General features: G+C 34.5%; 1 protein-coding gene across 8 annotated transcripts in view; it reads left to right on the forward strand.

Moving 5' to 3' along the window:
• The window catches only part of Atp13a3 (ATPase 13A3), an 80,248-nt gene that overhangs the window by 48,404 nt on the left and 16,027 nt on the right, over positions 1–15,817 (forward strand). For all 8 annotated transcript variants that reach the window (XM_020186749.2, XM_074073495.1, XM_074073493.1 and 5 more), the window contains 14 exons: positions 101–217; positions 1,151–1,168; positions 1,261–1,414; positions 1,506–1,626; positions 4,313–4,437; positions 6,075–6,250; positions 6,859–6,981; positions 7,060–7,139; positions 8,225–8,267; positions 8,358–8,467; positions 8,755–8,851; positions 10,028–10,100; positions 11,695–11,872; positions 13,361–13,548. In XM_020186749.2, coding sequence (XP_020042338.1) covers positions 101–217; positions 1,151–1,168; positions 1,261–1,414; positions 1,506–1,626; positions 4,313–4,437; positions 6,075–6,250; positions 6,859–6,981; positions 7,060–7,139; positions 8,225–8,267; positions 8,358–8,467; positions 8,755–8,851; positions 10,028–10,100; positions 11,695–11,872; positions 13,361–13,548 — 1,603 coding nt within the window. The remainder of the gene's footprint in view (positions 1–100; positions 218–1,150; positions 1,169–1,260; positions 1,415–1,505; positions 1,627–4,312; positions 4,438–6,074; positions 6,251–6,858; positions 6,982–7,059; positions 7,140–8,224; positions 8,268–8,357; positions 8,468–8,754; positions 8,852–10,027; positions 10,101–11,694; positions 11,873–13,360; positions 13,549–15,817) is intronic.

The following is a 15,817-nucleotide window of genomic DNA, read 5'->3' on the forward strand; positions in this document are numbered from 1 at the left end:
GGTTTTTTAAGTTCACAGAAAATGACCATATTGTTGTATTTAAAAATGGAGCTAGTAAACTGAATTTTATAAAGTGATGTATTTAATGTTTTCCTTTCAGATTCTGGAAGAAGCAACTGAAGAAGAAACAGCACTTCATAATCGGATTATGCCTACTGTGGTTCGTCCTCCCAAACAGCTGCTTCCTGAATCTACCGCTGCAAGAAACCAAGAAATGGTATTAGATCACTTAATGCTATAACATTCTGTTGATGCTTCCTTACCTTTAATTCTCATGGAACTGTTTCTAGATGAGGAAGTTAAAATACCGTTTATTTAACTCTTATGCAAATAGGGGTATTTTAACTGTGTATACCTGTGTGCTATGGGCATATTTTTGTAAAATACTGAGATGTAATTCTCAGTGCCATTATTTTTCTCTCCTGTTTACTGTAGTGCCTAATGATTTATGTACACGATGGTTAATCCTTTAAAATTGTATCTGTATTCCTGGAATTTCATAAAAAAGAACATATAAAAGAAGACTAATAAGTTTTTAGTTTAGCTGAATTTTTATTTTGTTTGTTTTTTGAGATATGGTCTCACTATATAGCCCAGAGTAGCTCAAACTTGTGATCCTTCCACTTAAGTGTCCCAAGTGCTATACCACATCTGGCTTAGGGGAGTTTTTTAAGTTCCCTCATTTATTTTAGCATTTAATGTGCTTAGTATTTTTAGGGTTTCAGAATATTTGAAAATATTCAAGAACATACTTCTTTTTTTTTTTTTTTTTTTTTTTTTGGTTATGGCAGTGGGGAATTGAACCCAGGGCCTTGCACATATTAGGCAGATACTTTTACAATAGAGCTACAACCCTAATCCTAAGAACATACATATATTTTCAAGGGGAGGTGGTAGAGAAGGAATCTTGAGTCTTGACTTTAAAATAATCAAGTTCTGTGGCTGGCGGAGTGGCTCAAGTGGTAGAGTGCCTGCCTGGCAAGTGTGAGGCCCTTACTTCACACCCCAATACCACAAAAAATAAAATAAAATAAAATTGTCAAAGTTCATTATTTTTGCAGAATAATGATTTGTGAATGGTTAAGGTTTTTTTCTACCTTGAGTATATTAATAGACTTAATCTGTACTTTGTTTATTCTTTTGTTTTTAGGAGCTGTTTGAACTTCCAGTAAGTGAAGAATGTTTTCTTGTTACCTGAGTACATTTGTTTTTATTCTTAAAGAATACTAAATGCTTTGTGCATCTTTTGAATTTACATAGGCTATTTATGAGATAGGAATTGTTCGCCAGTTTCCGTTTTCTTCTGCTTTGCAACGTATGAGTGTGGTTGCAAGAGTGTTAGGGGATAAGAAAATGGATGCTTACATGAAGGGAGCCCCTGAAGTCATTGCCAGTCTTTGTAGACCTGAAACAGGTGAGGAAATATGGTTTTGGATTCAATTCTGGTATTTGTATGAACTTATGCCAATAATTCTAAAATGAAATTTATTTTTTCTTTTAAATAGTTCCTGTTGATTTTGAGAAAGTTTTAGAAGATTACACTAAACAGGGCTTCCGTGTGATTGCTTTTGCACACAGAAAGTTGGAGTCGAAGCTGACATGGCATAAAGTACAGAATATTAGTAGGTAAGATTGAATGGCTTTTCTACAGCTTTTCCAATAATGCATTGGTATTGCTTCTGTAAGTCGTGTATAGTAAATCGCACATGGTTGGCTATTCATTAAATACCGAACATATGCAAATATTTCTAAATATTGAACATATGCAACTATTTCTATAATGTAACATTGTTTTAGGTGGTTAAAGTAAAATTACAATTTTTTTCCATTATCTAATTTCACTTTATTCTGTATTGACTTTTTGCCCATGTTTGCTTATATTATTGTAATGTTGTATGATTTTCCATAAAACTCGTAACTTCTTTCAGTTTGTTAAATATTTATCATGTGCTTACTGTGTGTCAGGCATGTTGCCCACATGATCTAGCTTTTGCCCAGTGGTTGGATACAAATACTAATTTGGTCTGTTTCATGGGTCACAATACCAAATATCACCACCACACTCCCATCCCCAGGTCAAATGGCATTACTAATATCACATTTCCTTCTCTGTATAAATATAGGTTTCACATTCAGGTATTGCCACTTTTATTGTAACTGATGTAGACCTACCCTTTGAGGATGTTTTTGTTTAGGAATTTTTTCATGCTCTTTTTGTAAGCAGAAGGGAATATCTTTGGTTGTCCTTTTAATTCTGCCTATTCTGGAGATTTTTTTTTTTAAACCAAAAAACCTCTATCCAATGAACGAATGCATATACTTGGTTGAGGGTCACAGATATATAATATATACTAATTCCTACAAAGGGTACATTAATCTTTTCTTAACTTCACCTTTTGATAACATTTCCCCCCTTAGAGATTTAACTGTTGAATTGTTTGTAATTCTTTTTTGGGGGGAGTGGGGAGAATTACAGGTATTTGAAATCAGGGCCTTGTGCTTATTAGGCAAGGGCTCTACCACTTGAGCCATACCTCCAGCTTGCCTGTGTGTAGTTTTTGAGCCTGTCAAATTCAGACATCCTTCTGTGCCATTAAATAGGCTGTTTAGAACACACACTCTATCCCTTCCTATCAACCTTCTTTCTATATTCCTTTCTTTCCTCTTCCTTCAAACCACCAAGACCTTCTTTTTTCTTTTAGGAATAGGTTTTAACATTTCTCTTAGAGATCAAATCTTTATATCTTAACTATTAATTGCAGGAGAGAGTTTCTGTGCCCTATGTCATCCATAGGAGAGTTAGGAAACAGGTTGAAACAGGAACCACAGCCCCACAGGAAAATGAACCTGTGCTCTTGACCCAGTGGTACTACACTGGTACAACTTTGTGGTTTGAAAACAATTTCAGGATTCTAGATTTTTTTTTCTGTTACCACCAGGAATGTCATTCATTTTAAGTTTACCATATAATTTGTTAAACGTTATATATTTTAAGGATGTTTAGGTATCATAGGCACCTTTATTCTTGAATTTTTATGTATAACAAACACTTTGTTATGGTAGGTCTCAAATTCTGGTTCCTAACTTCAGGTTCCCATTCCTCATTTAATAAAATATTTCTGTGCTGTAATTTTCACAGCTTCAGATTTCTTAAGAATGTGGCCATCGCTGAAGAGACCTTATCTCCATTATAGTGCTGAAGTACTTAGTATTTTCCATGCATCTCTTTGTTCACATGTCTGTTTGTCCACAAGAGTCTTGAAAGTAGAGAATCATGCCTTTTCATCCTTGACTTTCCAGTGACTAGACTAGCACAGTGCTGGTGCTTAGATACTCAGCTAGTTGAAGAATAGCATCTTGATAACTATCGATTATTAGTGTTCTAAAAGATGCATCTCTGGGTCCTGAATAGAACTCATTGTTGCATTGCTAGTTTTTTTTGTTTGTTTTCGTTTTAGCAAGGATTTATTTTGGTATGGCAGGATAAAGTACAGAGAAGTGGGGGAGAGAAAGGGAAACATTTCCTGCTTCCCACGAAATGGAAGTAACAGACTCTGCTATAACATTTCTAGGATCAAGGATTGTATTTTGTAGAAAATTTTCTAAAATTGATAAAGGCTTGATAATAAATCCATTGGAAGTGTATCTGACTTGGGGTTTTTTTTGTTGTTGTTGTGGTGGTGTGGTCTCTCCTACACCCGCTTTTTTTTTTTTTTCCCAATGGGATTGTGGTTTAAACTCAGGGCTTTGTGCTTGCAAGGCAGGTGCTGTATTGCTTAAGTCACGCCTACAATTATTTTGCTCTGGTTATTTTTGGAGATGGGGTCTTCCAAACTGTTTGCACAGACTGGCCTTGTACTGTGATTCTTCCCGATCTCATTCTCCTCAGTAGCTAGGATTACAGATGGGAACCACTGGCTCTTAGTTTCCCTTTTAATGTTTAAATTAGGGTATATTTTATGAGGGATAGTAAAGAGTAGATTTATGCTTGAGTATTTTTGGATAGGTGTAAGAGTCCTTAGTGCTAGAATTATCTAGTCTTTTATAAGGATATACGTTTCTCAGCGATCCTTATATTTTGTGTTTCAAAGGACACATTTTTATTCCAGTATATGAAAACTAGATTTCTTGGGAATTATTTTTCCATATTTAAATTTTTTGAGATATTGAACTTATAAATGCATACATGGTTTATTCAGTATATAAAATGTTTTACTTCATAGATATTTTAAATTGCTTTGTCAACACAAAGAGAACAATACCTGTTCTCTTGATTAAACCATTGTGTGTTAAAACTTCTTTTTTTCTGCAGAGATGCCATTGAAAACAACATGGATTTTATGGGATTAATTATAATGCAGAACAAATTAAAGCAAGAAACCCCTGCAGTACTTGAAGATTTGCATAAAGCCAACATTCGCACTGTCATGGTCACAGGTTAGACTTTATAAAAGAACACAGAAAACAATTTGAGCATGACTGTAGAATTCAAGTTACGCAGTATTGAGGAATGATCAGTTAGTTATGGAAACATATAGCTGCTGCATCCTACGTTGTCCTATTGCAGTTTAGAACACTTTTTCAAGGCATAAGATAATTTTGCAATATTCTTTTTGAAGTCTAGCAAATTGTATTTATAGAAAGTAAAATAGTGAAGGGCACACTATAAAAATCTAAATTCTATTTCTTTTTCTTACCTCTCTTTAATCATATATTTCTTATAGCACTTATTGTATCTTGTATTGTATTAATTATTTATAAATGTTTTCTCTGCTGGATACAAAAATCTTGAGGATTAGGAGTGTGTTTTGTTCATTTTGGGGTCTTTTACAATTTTTTAGAAGAGGTACATAGAAAGTGATTACTAGATACTTGTTAGAATTAGATTTTTATATATAATTACTGTCCTGGTTTGAATTAATAATAGTGCAAATAGCCTCTTTGGTGGGTGTTTTTTGACTACTGTATCTGATCAGATTCTTCTTGGTGTTTTTGTACTGTTGATAATATTGGATAATTCCTATTATAATCAGATTTAAATTACTCTTTATGGCATTTATGTATAGATTAAGACTTATGGGAATTGCTTGCACACATTTTTGTGTGTTAGACTCTGAGATCGATCTAATAGCATACTTCTTACTCTATAGCTAAAGGTTGCTAAATCTGTTACCATTCCCAAAACTTAGCTCTAATGGCTCCTCATTCAAGGTACTTGTTATCTTTGTCTCTTCTTCCTCCTCCTTTGCCAAAACAACATGGCTTTGTGCCCCAAAGGTCACAGGAAGACACCTTGGAAAGCTAGTGTGTGAGAATTGGGGAAAGAAATATCTTGCCAAGCTGTTCCAGTAGTAGTCAGATCCCTGGGCCTTTGCTTCTCTTCAGTTCTTTCCTTCTTGTGACTGAGAAGTTGTCTGTCTTCTTCTCATTATATCTGTTCTTATTACCTTTCTTAACTTTTTTTTGTGTGTAATCTTTTATAATTCATCCTTTTCTGTAATTATGTGCTAGTGTTTTTTACACAGAGTGCCAGTTACTCACTCACTTCTAGGTTATTTTTATAAATATTTATTAAGGACTTGTTCTGTATGTTATACCACCATTTGTTGTGGGACAGAAATAGTATATGACTAAAAAATACTGTGTTTAAAAGTTGCGGCATGAGCCATGTGTAGTGTCACACTTCTGTAATCTCAATACTTGGGTGGCCAAGGCAGGATGTTCACAAGTGTGAGGTCAGTCTGGGCTATGTGGCATATTCAAGGATAGTCTGGATGCAAAGCAAGATCCTTTCTCCAAAAAAAAAAAGCCAAAAACCAAAAACAAAAAAACTGTGGGCTAAGAATGTTCTAACTTTAGCATATGTGCTTGCATTATTTGAGGCTTCCTTTTATTTACTAAGTATGCTCTTAATTGACTTAGTTATTTTAAAACTCTCAAGGGTAACGATCATAGTTATGCTTATTCAACCCAGCTAAATCATAGGGACTAGTGTAGATTCTCAGTAAATGCCTGTTTGATACATTTATGTTTTTGTTTTGATTTTAATACATTTAAAATATTTTGAAAATTAGGTGACAACATGCTGACTGCTGTCTCTGTGGCCAGAGATTGTGGAATGATTCTACCTCAGGATAAAGTTATTATTGCTGAAGCATTACCTCCAAAGGATGGGAAAGTTGCCAAGATAAACTGGCATTACGCAGACTCCCTAACCCAGTGCAGTAATTCATCAGCTGTTGACTCAGAGGTAACCTCAAGATTAATGCTCTCCTCTGAAGTTTCCTCATTTGCTGGGGAGAAACAAAAAAAGTAGAAAGCACAATAAAACAAAAACTAGTTGAAAACTGAAGTCCAGACTGTATCCCTAGAGACTGATTCATTAGGACTAGGGCAGTCCTGGGAATATCAATGTTTACATTTTGAGACCATAGGGTTTTTTGTTTGTTGTTGTTATTTATTTATTTATTGGCTCTGAGGTTTAAACTCAGGGGCTTGTGCTTGTTAGGCAAGTGTCCCCAGCCCTGAGAACCAGAGCTTTAAAGTGTAAGAATCCCAAATAGTTATCCTATTTTTTAAGTGATAAGTGGTAAGTGATGCAGGCGATTCTTAATTGTTCAGTTCATGGATCATTTCATATTAAAGCTGATGTTTAATCTTCCTTAACCTTTTTTTTTTAAATAAACATTACAGATAACCTGAAAATTGATTTTCCTTTTCTTTTGAATAAATGTTAAGCTTTTAGTATCTTGTGAAAAGTGGCAAATGAAATAACTCAGTTTTGGGACAATATATTTCAAAAGGATTATGTTACTTTGTTTGGCTATCTACATATTGTTCTGAATGTCTTGTGCACAGGCTATTCCAATTAAATTGGTTCACGATAGCTTAGAAGATCTTCACTTGACTCGTTACCATTTTGCAATGAATGGAAAATCATTTTCAGTGATACTGGAGCATTTTCAAGATCTTGTTCCTAAGGTAAGTGATATAAATCTGTGAATGTGTTCAAGAGTATATTGGGGACAAAGTTTTTAAAAATTTTTCTGTTTTTTGTAGTTGATGTTGCATGGTACTGTATTTGCTCGTATGGCACCTGATCAGAAGACACAACTAGTAGAAGCATTGCAAAACGTAGAGTGAGTATTGATGAGTTTTCTGTTTTGGGTTTTCTTGAATTATAATTTCTTGTTTGAACTCAGAATAGTAACTTAGTATTTCTTACATACAGGTTGGGCATCTTTAATCCAAAAGCCTGTAATCCAACATACTCCAAAATCTGAAATTGTTTGAGTATCATAATAGAATCTGGAGCATTTCAGTTTTTGGATTGTCAGATGAGGGGTGCTCAGCTGTTGAAAGTCTATAAATATTCCAGTATCCCCAAAACTTCAAAAACTGAAATATTTCTCCCAAGCATTTCCCAACATTCCAAGTATAAGGAATTCTCAATATGTGTGCACATGTATGCTTGCATGTGTGCATGCGTATAAATAAGTGTCACGTATAAGATTGGTGAGACTTTTTTTTTTTGACTGTATGGGGATTGGGCTCAGGGCCTTGTGCTTGCTAGGCAGATGCTGTACACTAGAGCCACTCCACTAGCCCTGTTTTTTGTTTTGTTTTTGTTTTGTGTGTGTTGACTGTTTTTGGGATAGGGTGTCAACTGGCCTCAAACCACAATCCTCCTGATCTCTGCCTCCCAGTAGCTAGGATTAAAGGTGAAAGCCATCAGCCCTGTCTGGTGAGAACTTTTAAGTGCCTCTTTAAAACAGGCTTATGTGCTTGTTTATTTAGAATACAATAGCCACGTCCTTTCACAAGTAATGCCTTGGAGAGTTCATTCATTCAGGTGCTTTGTCTTCATAGAAATCACTTAGTAATTTAAGGAATCAGTTGTGTTTCATGTTTTCAAGAGAGAAATCTTTACTGATAACCTTAAAGTAAAGGTGCTAAATAATATACAAGCAAAAGCCCTTTGTTCTAAAAAGTAATTTGAGACACCACACTGATTTGCCTATATTATTACAGAAATAGTATAGGTTGTTTCACTTTCAAACCAATGCTGTTAGCAAAGCATCACTCCTATAGTCATTGTATTGAAGAGATTCCTTAGTTCCATTCAGGGAATCTGTTAGCACTTCACAATACTATATTGGAGAAATCTTATAGTTTATGTGTATTTTAAGAAATTAAAATCTTAAAATTGTTTTTTTTCTCTTAGTTACTTTGTTGGGATGTGCGGTGATGGTGCAAATGATTGTGGTGTAAGTATAGTTTTTGTGGTTTACTTTTGTAATTCTACTTTAACCTAAGTCATATTTATAACACTTAACTGTTGTTCTTGAACCCGTTAGGCTTTGAAGAGGGCACATGGAGGCATTTCCTTATCTGAGCTTGAGGCTTCAGTAGCATCTCCTTTTACCTCTAAAACTCCTAGTATTTCCTGTGTGCCAAACCTCATCAGGTAGTACAAATTGGATTTTTTTTTCTCATTATTTCTTTGTGCACACTTATATAGAAGTGCAAATTATCATAGAAAGTAATGTGAATTATAGTGTTCAGTAGCACATTTGAGCTTCAGCCTATTAATAAGTCTCCATTTCTCCTGATTCTGCATTAGCTGAGTTCTTTTGGAAGACAGGCACTTTGTCGTATCTGTTGAATGTTGATGTTCATCTGTCAAGATAGAATTGTCTTTTGGAAAAGGAGTTTAAAATGTTCTTATTGACATGCTAACATTTCTTTTAATAGGGAAGGCCGTGCTGCTTTAATGACTTCCTTCTGCGTGTTTAAATTTATGGCATTGTATAGCATCATTCAGTACTTCAGTGTTACTCTCCTGTATTCTGTGAGTATTAATGTTGTGCGCAGAAATGACACTTAATGTTAAGACATTTAAGATATTAAGCGTATAAGTTGGATTTTGAATGTACGTTAATAATGAAATTTATGTAAGTTGTATCTATGAATTTACCTTGGGGTTGCTGTAGTTTAAGTAACCAATTGAAAGTGTTATTTAATCTAGAAAGCATTTTCCTTAAGGTCAAAAACCGCCTAAAGTGATAAGAAGCAAAGATGACAGCATGCTTTTTTGTCTTTAGTTCAGATTGGACATCTTTTACTCTTCAGAATGTCAGTATGTGAAATACAGTTGTACTTAACGTTTACAGGAAAAGGACAGAATGTGAAAGTCATTGAAATAATTTGTAGTACTTTATGTATTTGGGGGAAAAAAGCATAAACAGTAGTATCCACAGGTACTCTTCCCGACATTATAACTAAAGTGATCTCGCCATAGATTTTTCTTCTAATGTTGAACACTGGTGATATCCGAAGGAATCTTTGTGAACTACCCCTTTTCCCATTTGTAAAAGGTATCAGAAAGGAGGGATGGTGTTGGAGATTAAGGAAGCTTCAAAATACTCATGATCAAGAATGTTGGATTTTTTTTTTCTTCTTTTGGTGGTGACACTGGGTTTTGAACTTAGGGCTTTGCACTTGTTATACAGATGATCTATTGCTTGAGCCACACCTCCTGCAAGAATGTTGGATATTTTGAGTTAAAGTTTCTGTTTGTTTTTGTCAAAAAACATTTTTTGGAGTACTAGGGTTTGAAATTAGGGCTTTGTCCTTATAGAGGTGCTCTACAACTTGAGTCACACTTCTAGCCCCCAAAAACTTCTTAAAAGCGTTTTCTTGAATGAATGTTAAGGATGCCTTTTATACTAACATATTAAATCAAATGTTTATAAATGTTTTATTTGATTAGCTTCAAAGGCAAATGTATTTGTTTTTTTTTTCTTCTCCCCAGTGCTGGGGATTGAACCCAGGGTCTTGCTCGCATATGCTAGGCAAGTGCTCTGTCACTTGAGCCATGCCCCCAGCTCATATATTTCCATTTTTAAGCAGGGTCAAGTGTCATTTTGAAGTTACCATTATTTGGGAAAAGCCAGTGTATAACCTGGAAGCAATGCTATAAAAATTTTTCTAGAAAACTAACTATATTTTAAAATTACTTTTGTAGATCTTAAGTAACCTAGGAGATTTCCAGTTTCTCTTCATTGACCTGGCAATCATTTTGGTAGTGGTATTTACAAGTGAGTACTTTGCTTTGTTACTGATTTTAAAGCATGTGAAGTTCTGATGTGACTTACTGAACTTTGGTAAACTTATCTCAACAATTACAACTCATACTTCTCCAGATTGCCTATAAATATGTTCTTTTACTACTGGTTGTTTATATTTTGCTTCATGTATTTAATTCTCCATTTTTATTTGTTGTGAAATATTTGAGAGTAGGTTTTCAGTCATCATACCCTTTTGCCACTGAATACTTTAGTGTATATTTCTCAAAAGTGAATATTGTTCTGAAGGTCAGGAAATTTGGCATTTTATAGCTTCCAAAACCCATGGTCATTTTCTCACCTAGATTAGAACCAGTGTACAGTCTATCCCCACAGATTTCATCTGATTATCATGTTTCTTTAGTCTTCTTTAATCCAGAATAATCCCTGAGCCTTTTTAGAGCATCTTGATGTTGACATTTATGAATGTGGGTTTGTCTAATTTATTGCAGTTAAACTTGTGTCCTTCTAGATGCATTATATAAATCATTTAAGGGGCACGAGGTGTTGGTTTGTTCTAATGTCAGTGATACCAACATCAGACTAAATGATGATAATGGGGTGATGGTTCATTGAATCAAATAAAAATTCATAAGTCCATCCATATTGGGAATAAATAGATAAATACTTGGGAGATAAGAGAAAGATCTAGTTTAAGGAAAATGCTAACTAATAGGAAGAATATTGGACTTAGACTATGGAGATAAACCTCGTATGACATTAGGGCAGATGTTTCTGTGAGAAGCAGTTCTGGACATTGTTGAATGTGTAGCAACATCTCTGTCCCCCTCCCCAACAGATGCCATCCATACATTTCACATTATAACAGCTAAAAATAGCTTTGAACTTTGCCAACTGTTCCCTGGGAATGCACAGTCCCCTCTAATGGAGAACCACTGAGTTAGACAATCTTTAGTAGATGATGAAACCAGTGAATGAAAGTTAGAAAAGAAGGATTTTGATAGTCTCGGGGCTGGAGGTATGGTTCAAGTGGTAGAGCACTTGCCTAACAAGCATAAGGCCCTGGGTTGTAGAACCCTATTACCTCCCCCACCACCATCCCACCCCACCAAAAAAAAAAAAATACAGTGGAAAACTTGGTGGACACCACCTTAATAGGTGATCAGAACCTTTTTATATTGCTCTAAACTTTTGTTAATAAATAGGAAAAATACATTATTTTAACTAGTTTTATTTGGCTTTTTTTCTTTTGTGACAGGGTCTCACTGTGTAGCCCAGGCTTGTTATTCTCCTGCCTCAGCCTCTGAGTGCTAGGGTTGCAGGCATGCACCTCCATTTCCTGGTTTATACTTAGAATTGCTTTTGTCTGTGCTAATGTTTCCTCTGAAATTCAGTAGATACCTAAAAATTTCTGAGTCATTTCTGAAAAAGCCGAAATTGTTTACTTTTATAGATTAATTAAATACATGTGATATCTGGCTTGGTTTCGTTCAAGCTTTTCATATTGAAGAATTATTAGACAAAACCAAATTTCCAAATGAATTTCATTATGCTTTATAGTAAATCATTTAAATATAAACGTTTTTTTCTTTTCTTTTCAATATAGTGAGTTTAAATCCTGCCTGGAAGGAACTTGTGGCACAAAGACCACCTTCAGGTCTTATATCTGGGGCCCTTCTCTTCTCCGTTTTGTCTCAAATTATCATCTCCATTGGATTTCAATCTCTGGGTTTTTTTTGGGTCAAGCAGCAGCCTTGGTATAAAGTATGGTGTCCACATTTAGAGTAAGTTTGTCACTCCGTATGAGAAATCTGTGTAAAATGTGTATAACATTTGTGCTTATAAAAATGAATCTTAAAATGGTGTAAAAGTTGCATGCAGCTTGATTTAAACTTGCATAATATATGTATATGTATATGTATATATATATGCCTGTGTATGTCTTTAGATTGCAGTAACTCCTATCTGTAGGAGAGTGTCTTAGTCTGTTTTCTGTTTTTAATAACAAAACACTACAGAATAAGTTATAAAGAAAAGTTGCTTATTTTTGGCTCCTGGGTCTTGCTGGCAGTGATTGTGGGCACTGCAGGTGCCACATATGATGAGAGAGCTAGGCAAATGGACTTGAAACAGACCTATTCTGGAGATAACCCATTCATGAGGGCAGAGCCCTAATCTTCTTAAAGGTCCCAACTAGCCTTCTACTTTAATATCATAATGGGGATCAAATTTTATAGCATGAGTTTGGGAAAGGACAAGCAGTAGTAGAAAGTGTCCAGGCAAAATAATAATCATTACCAGGATGACCAGTTGCTTAACTTGCTACCAAACCTTAACTGTAAAATGAGAAAATTGGAATTAATCTCCTGAGGCTCTTTTAGCTAAACCTAGAATGTTTGTGCTTCCAACTTTCCTATTTTAGGAAATAGCATTTTAAAACTTGTTTTTTAAAAAATGATATTAAGTGCTTTCGTTTGTTTATTTGTAGAGTGCTCGAAAGTTAAACTGATAACATTATTTAAATTAAATTCAAATAATTTTGTTAAATTTTCAGATGTAAGTATTTATAGTTCAAGATTGTGTTTAAAATTTAACATCTTACATGCATGAAAACACTGCCTATGAAAAGGAATAGGTGAAATTGTCTTAAATGTTTCAAAAGTTCATTTGTGACAAATTAACATTTTTGTTACTTGCACTTATTCATTATAAATGGTGGGGACTCTCATACTTATTTCTATACATGCCTGACTCTGCTGCCTACTTGGAAATAGAAATGAGGGTGAGTCAGAACAAGAGAATAGTGAGCTTCCTCTTAGTGCTAGTGCTTTGCTGGGCATTTACACAAGTCTTACTCAGGCCCCACAGTAATGCTGTGATGCTGTAGATATAACCCACAGGTGAGAAGATGGGATCAGAGACATTAAATATTGTAAAAAAGTCAAATATTGCTAAAAAGTGGTAGCTAAAGTCAAACCCATGGTGTATTTACCTGCTCTTTGCTAAGATTACTTCCAAAATGTGAAAAATGAGGGGAGGGGCTTTATGTATTTCTTACTTGATTTTACTTTTTTAAAACTGATTTGGAATGTCTAGCTAAATAGAAAACCCTTATTTTTCCTGTTCTATATATCTTACATTGATGTTGGCCCTTTTTTTTAAACAACAACTTCACTGTTTATGATAATGGTTCAAGATATTTAGGGTAAAACTGATTTCTTTTGGGAAATGGTACTGTAAATACTAATGAAAAAATGTTTTGTGTGTTCTAGTGCTTGTAATGTAACAAGAGGCCTGTATTGGAATTCTTCACACTTATGCAATGAAACTGAAACTGATAAACACAGTATACAAAATTGTGAAAATACCACAGTGTTTTTTATCTCCAGTTTTCAGTACCTCATTGTGGCAATTGCCTTTTCAAAAGGAAAACCCTTCAGGCAACCTTGCTACAAGAATTGTAAGTTTGATATTTATTATGATCCCCCACCCTTCTCCTCCCCTGTAAAATTAATGGAGAGCTGGGCATAGTGGTGCAGGAGTGTAATTCCAGTACCCTGGAAGCAGAGGGTACTGGAAGAAGATCTTGAATTCAGGTCAGCTTGGACTACATAGTGAGACCCTGTCCCATTTAAAAGAAAAATCTAATAGATAATAGAGAGAAGGAAGAGTTTTTAACTGGCCTCCGAAAGTAAAAAATAGATCTTCTCAGATAGAATGAACCTAGTGATTTCAGTGTTTACTGTCTTGTTTTGTCTTCAGGAGAATAGCTACTCTAAATTTGAAACTAAAGCCCACAGTATTAAACATTGCTGGTTTTCATATCCTATTACTTTGGGCTCTGACTTTTTATTTCTGCAACCCATTGCAAGGAGAGTTAGAATTGAAAATCAGAACAGAGGGTCTTCAAGGGAGATAATGGGTATTGTGCTTTCCTTTTGGATGTCTGCATGGTACCAGCTGCCTTTTTTTTTTTTTTTTTCCCTTTCTGACACTGGTATGGTCAGTGTTCATGTCTGGAATTTTTTACTTCTATTACTTTTGCATGCCGCTGCAGAAGCAGCCCATAAAATGGAAGCTTGTACCTGCATAGACTTGTTTGCCTGTGGTAGTATGTGATTAGATTTTAAATGACCAAAATTAATGTGTATGGACAAAGATCAGCTATTATGTGTAAATTGCCAGTTTTTCTAAAAATTAAGAACATAGTAATTGATATAGAGAACAACTTTCAGACTTTTGCAGTATCTTAAAGTGGATAGTAGTTATTCATTTGCTGTAATTGTAAAAAGAAGTCTGTTCTGGTTGACAAAATGACAGGTCACAGAATTCAGTATGTTATAGTAATAATCAGCATCTCTACTTTATGCTAGTTGACAAAACATTTTCATGTACATTATCTTGTTTCTTTTTTATTTCTACCTTATGTGGTTTGTATAGTAAATTTTATTTTATATTTTGGACAGGTAAGATTTCTTATGTAAGAATAACTATATTGTTATAGTTATCATGTAAGTATACTAGTAACTGTTACTGAGAACCATATTAGAATAATGCTGTGAGACAAAAAGTCTTCCACATAAAGCTTATTACTATACTAGCAAGAGGATTTCATAAAATTAATTCATTATAAGGTGAATTTAATAATTAAAGTTGATATACATATGTTATTTTTAGCTCACTGTTTTTAGATTTCAAGAAAATATTGAGCATGTCTAAGGGTACATGTTCAATATACTCTATGAGAGAGAGCAGTGCTTTTATATATATCTATAGATAGATGATTGATTGGTTGATAGATAGATGGGTAGATAAAATTGGTATAGGCCCTAACACAATGATGGTGGGAGACTTCAGTACTCCACTGTTGTTATCTAGACAAAAAAATCAACAAACTTCAGAATTAAATGACACCATAGATTTAAGTGGACTTAGCAGACATTAGTATTTCTTCCAGCAGCAGCACAATTCACATTCTTCTCAGCAGCCCATTGAACTTTCTCCAAAATAGGTCATGTTCTAGAACACAAAGCAAGTCTTTAACAAATAAAAGAAAACTGCAATTATCTCTTGCATACTGCCTGATCACAACAGTATAAAACTAGAACTAAAGCAGAAGCAAGGACAAAAGCCATATGATCATTTCAATAGACACAGAAAAACCTTTTTACAGACTATAACTTCATTTCTTAATAAAAGCTCTGAAACTAGGAATAGAAGAAATGTAGCTCAACATAACAAAGACTATGCCACAAACCTATAGGTAACATCATACTGAATGGAGAGAAACTGAAACCATTTCCTCCAAAGTCAGAAATGAGACAAGGGTATCTACTCGCTCCACTTTTATTCAACACAGTTTTGGAATTCCTAGCTAGAACTAGAACAGTAAGTTAGGAAGAAGAAATAAAAGGAATTCACAAAGGAAAGAAAGGAGTCAAATTATCCTTATTTGCGCATGACATGGTGTTACACCTGCAAGACCTGAAAAATTCTACAACATCCTAAACATCTTCAGCAAAGTGGCAGAATTCAAAATCAATATATAAAAAGCCAGTAGCTTTTCTCTATTCCAACAGTGAATAGACTTAAGAATTTATGAAAACAATTCCATTTATAGCAGCCTCAAAAAAAAACCCCAAAAAACCTAGGAATAAACTTGACAAAGGAAGCAAAAGACCTCTACAATGAAAACTAAACCATTGAAGAAGACATCAAAAGATGGAAAG

Source organism: Castor canadensis, chromosome 5 (assembly GCF_047511655.1).
Source record: "Castor canadensis chromosome 5, mCasCan1.hap1v2, whole genome shotgun sequence".
NCBI lineage: Eukaryota > Metazoa > Chordata > Mammalia > Rodentia > Castoridae > Castor > Castor canadensis.